Below are 2500 nucleotides of genomic sequence, written 5' to 3'. Positions count from 1 at the left end.
GAACATTAAAATATTGCAACGTTTAGCTTTGTTTTCCAGGTTGTCCTTGACACTCAGCTGCCCCATGAATCTGAGAAACTACCCCTTTGACCGCCAGGAATGCACGCTGAAAATTGGGAGCTGTAAGTACTGAAAGCAGAAATCTAATTAAGCTCACTTAGTTAAATAGGTAGTAATGACTGCTGAAGATGAGAAAATAAAAAGTTATGTGAACAGGAAGCTGTAACGAATGAAAAAGCGAAGCTACACTTATTGAAAATACGAAGCCACAATGACTGAATTTGGATTTTGTGATTGTTGAAAATAGGACGCTGCTAATGCTAAAAGCAGAAAGGTGTAATTACTCAAACAAGAAGCTATAAATAGTGACAAAAAGGCTTCTGTTCCCACTACCTTACTCATTATGGTAAATGGTTATCCAGAGCAAGAGCAACATTCTGTTTGAAAATAATACGACATATTCTTCTTTTATTTCTTGGGATGTGTTCATGAGTTAATGTTTCTTGAACTGAAACTATTCTGACTGTTTTGACAGTAAAATAAATTGAGAAGGAAAGAGTCACTTAACAACATCATCTGTCTTGTCTGCTGAATGCAGCTGCTTTCCATACTAGAATGAGCAGAGTGTTGATACATAACGGCACATGTCTTCTTTGTTGAGCGCAGTTGGTTTCGATTCGGACAAGCTGATGCTGGAATGGTCCACTGACGACAACCCCGTGGATGTCAACACAGAGATAGAGTTACCACAGTTCCAGGTCGTTGGCTATGAGAGTCGTGCCTGTGAGACCAAGGATGTCTCCAGAATCGGTAAGATCTTCTTCCTCGTGCTTACGTACTTGGTTGCTTACTTGCTCGCTAGCCTATGTATCCATACTACCCACCCCCTCCTTTTCTTACAGTTTTCCTTCGTTATACCTCTCCCACACTCCCAATACATTGTTTTCTTTTCCTGCAAAATTCCTCTTTTACCTCTTCATCCACCGACATACACATTGCTTACATTCACTTCAAGATTTCTCCTTCATCCTTCACCCCCCACACCCAGCCATGTGTTATTCACGGTCCCTGCCAGTCTTCCTCGATTACCCTTCACCTGCCCTCTCTACAACTTCGTTCACATTCCATACAACCTTCCCCTCTCATCCACCCAAAGAGACGCGCTCATTTTAACAGCAATCTCGCTCTCTTGCCCCTTGCCCGCCCACCTAACATACTGCTTATCTTCTGTGCATCATTCCTCTCTAACCTACCTACCAATCCACCCGACATACATACCCTACAACATTTCTCCCTTACCCACCCATCTATAATAATGCTCATCTTCTATACAGTCTTCCTGTCTAACATTTCGCCAACCCTCCTTACCTGTTCGCCGACAGTTTGGTTTACTCATTGACCCTTCCATCGCACTCTTTTTCCTTCCTTCTCCTTTGCTTCCTCGCCAAACTCGCTCACCAACCAAGACCCAGCACTCGCTCACTTCTTTCTTTCCTTCCGCCCTTCCCCACCTTTCTCCCTCATCCACACACACACACACACACACACACACAGACACACACACACACACACACACACACACACACACACACACACACACACACAAACACACACACACACACACACACACACACACACACACACACACACACACACACACACGCACACACACACACAGACTGGCTCACCTGTCTTCTGTCTTTCCCCGAACACCACACCATGTAACAACAGCTGTCTGGAGGCGACCTGCCACGTACACACACACACACACACACACACACACACACACACACACACACGCGCGCGCGCGCGCACACACACACACACACACACACACACACACACACACACACTGGCTCACCTGTCTTCTGACTTTCCCCGAACACCACACCAGGTAACCACAGCTGCCTGGAGGCGACCTTCCACCTGGAGCGGAGCCTGCAGTACTACCTGATCCAGATGTACATCCCCTCCACCCTCATCGTCATCGTCTCCTGGCTGTCCTTCTGGCTCACCGTGGGCTCCGTGGCGGGCCGCATCTCCCTGGGCGTGCTCACCGTGCTCACCATGACCACCCAGAGCTCCGCCGTCAACGCCTCCCTGCCCAGGTGAGTGTCTGAGGGGTGTGCGTGTGTTGGGGGCAAGGGGGCAGGGATGGTGGGTTGGGGAGTTGCGGTGGGATGCCGGGTGGTGAGCTGGGATGGGGAACGGGATTCGATGTGGGGTGGGTGGCGGAGTAGGGAAGGGTGTAGGGTAATGTGGGGTGGCGAGCAGAATGGGGGTGGTTGGCAGAATGGGGAAGGGGCAGGGTGTGGGATGAGAAGCTGGGATAGAGAGTGGATTTGAAAGGGCAGATAACACAATTTCTTTCTCTTTTTTATCAAAAAGGGGAGTTGACAAAAAAAAAAAGCACATACTTTCTTTTCTACATGCAGCCCTGACCCTAAAGAAGAACTTATTCAGCAGAAGCAAACTGTAACATAAATAGATAAATAAATGA

The 2500-nt window shown here is 47.8% G+C and overlaps 1 protein-coding gene across 1 annotated transcript in view; it reads left to right on the top strand.

Moving 5' to 3' along the window:
- Nucleotides 1-2500, top strand: part of LOC143299021 (glycine receptor subunit alpha-4-like) — a 65257-nt gene that overhangs the window by 47740 nt on the left and 15017 nt on the right. Inside the window, exons 5-7 of the mRNA XM_076612098.1 lie at nt 40-122; nt 667-810; nt 1895-2108. Of these exons, the coding sequence (XP_076468213.1) occupies nt 40-122; nt 667-810; nt 1895-2108 (441 nt within the window). The remainder of the gene's footprint in view (nt 1-39; nt 123-666; nt 811-1894; nt 2109-2500) is intronic.

This window comes from Babylonia areolata, chromosome 24 (genome assembly GCF_041734735.1).
Source record: "Babylonia areolata isolate BAREFJ2019XMU chromosome 24, ASM4173473v1, whole genome shotgun sequence".
In the NCBI taxonomy this organism is placed as follows: domain Eukaryota; kingdom Metazoa; phylum Mollusca; class Gastropoda; order Neogastropoda; family Buccinidae; genus Babylonia; species Babylonia areolata.
Note: the sequence above shows the minus strand (reverse complement) of the source record. Positions and strands in the feature narration are given on the sequence as shown.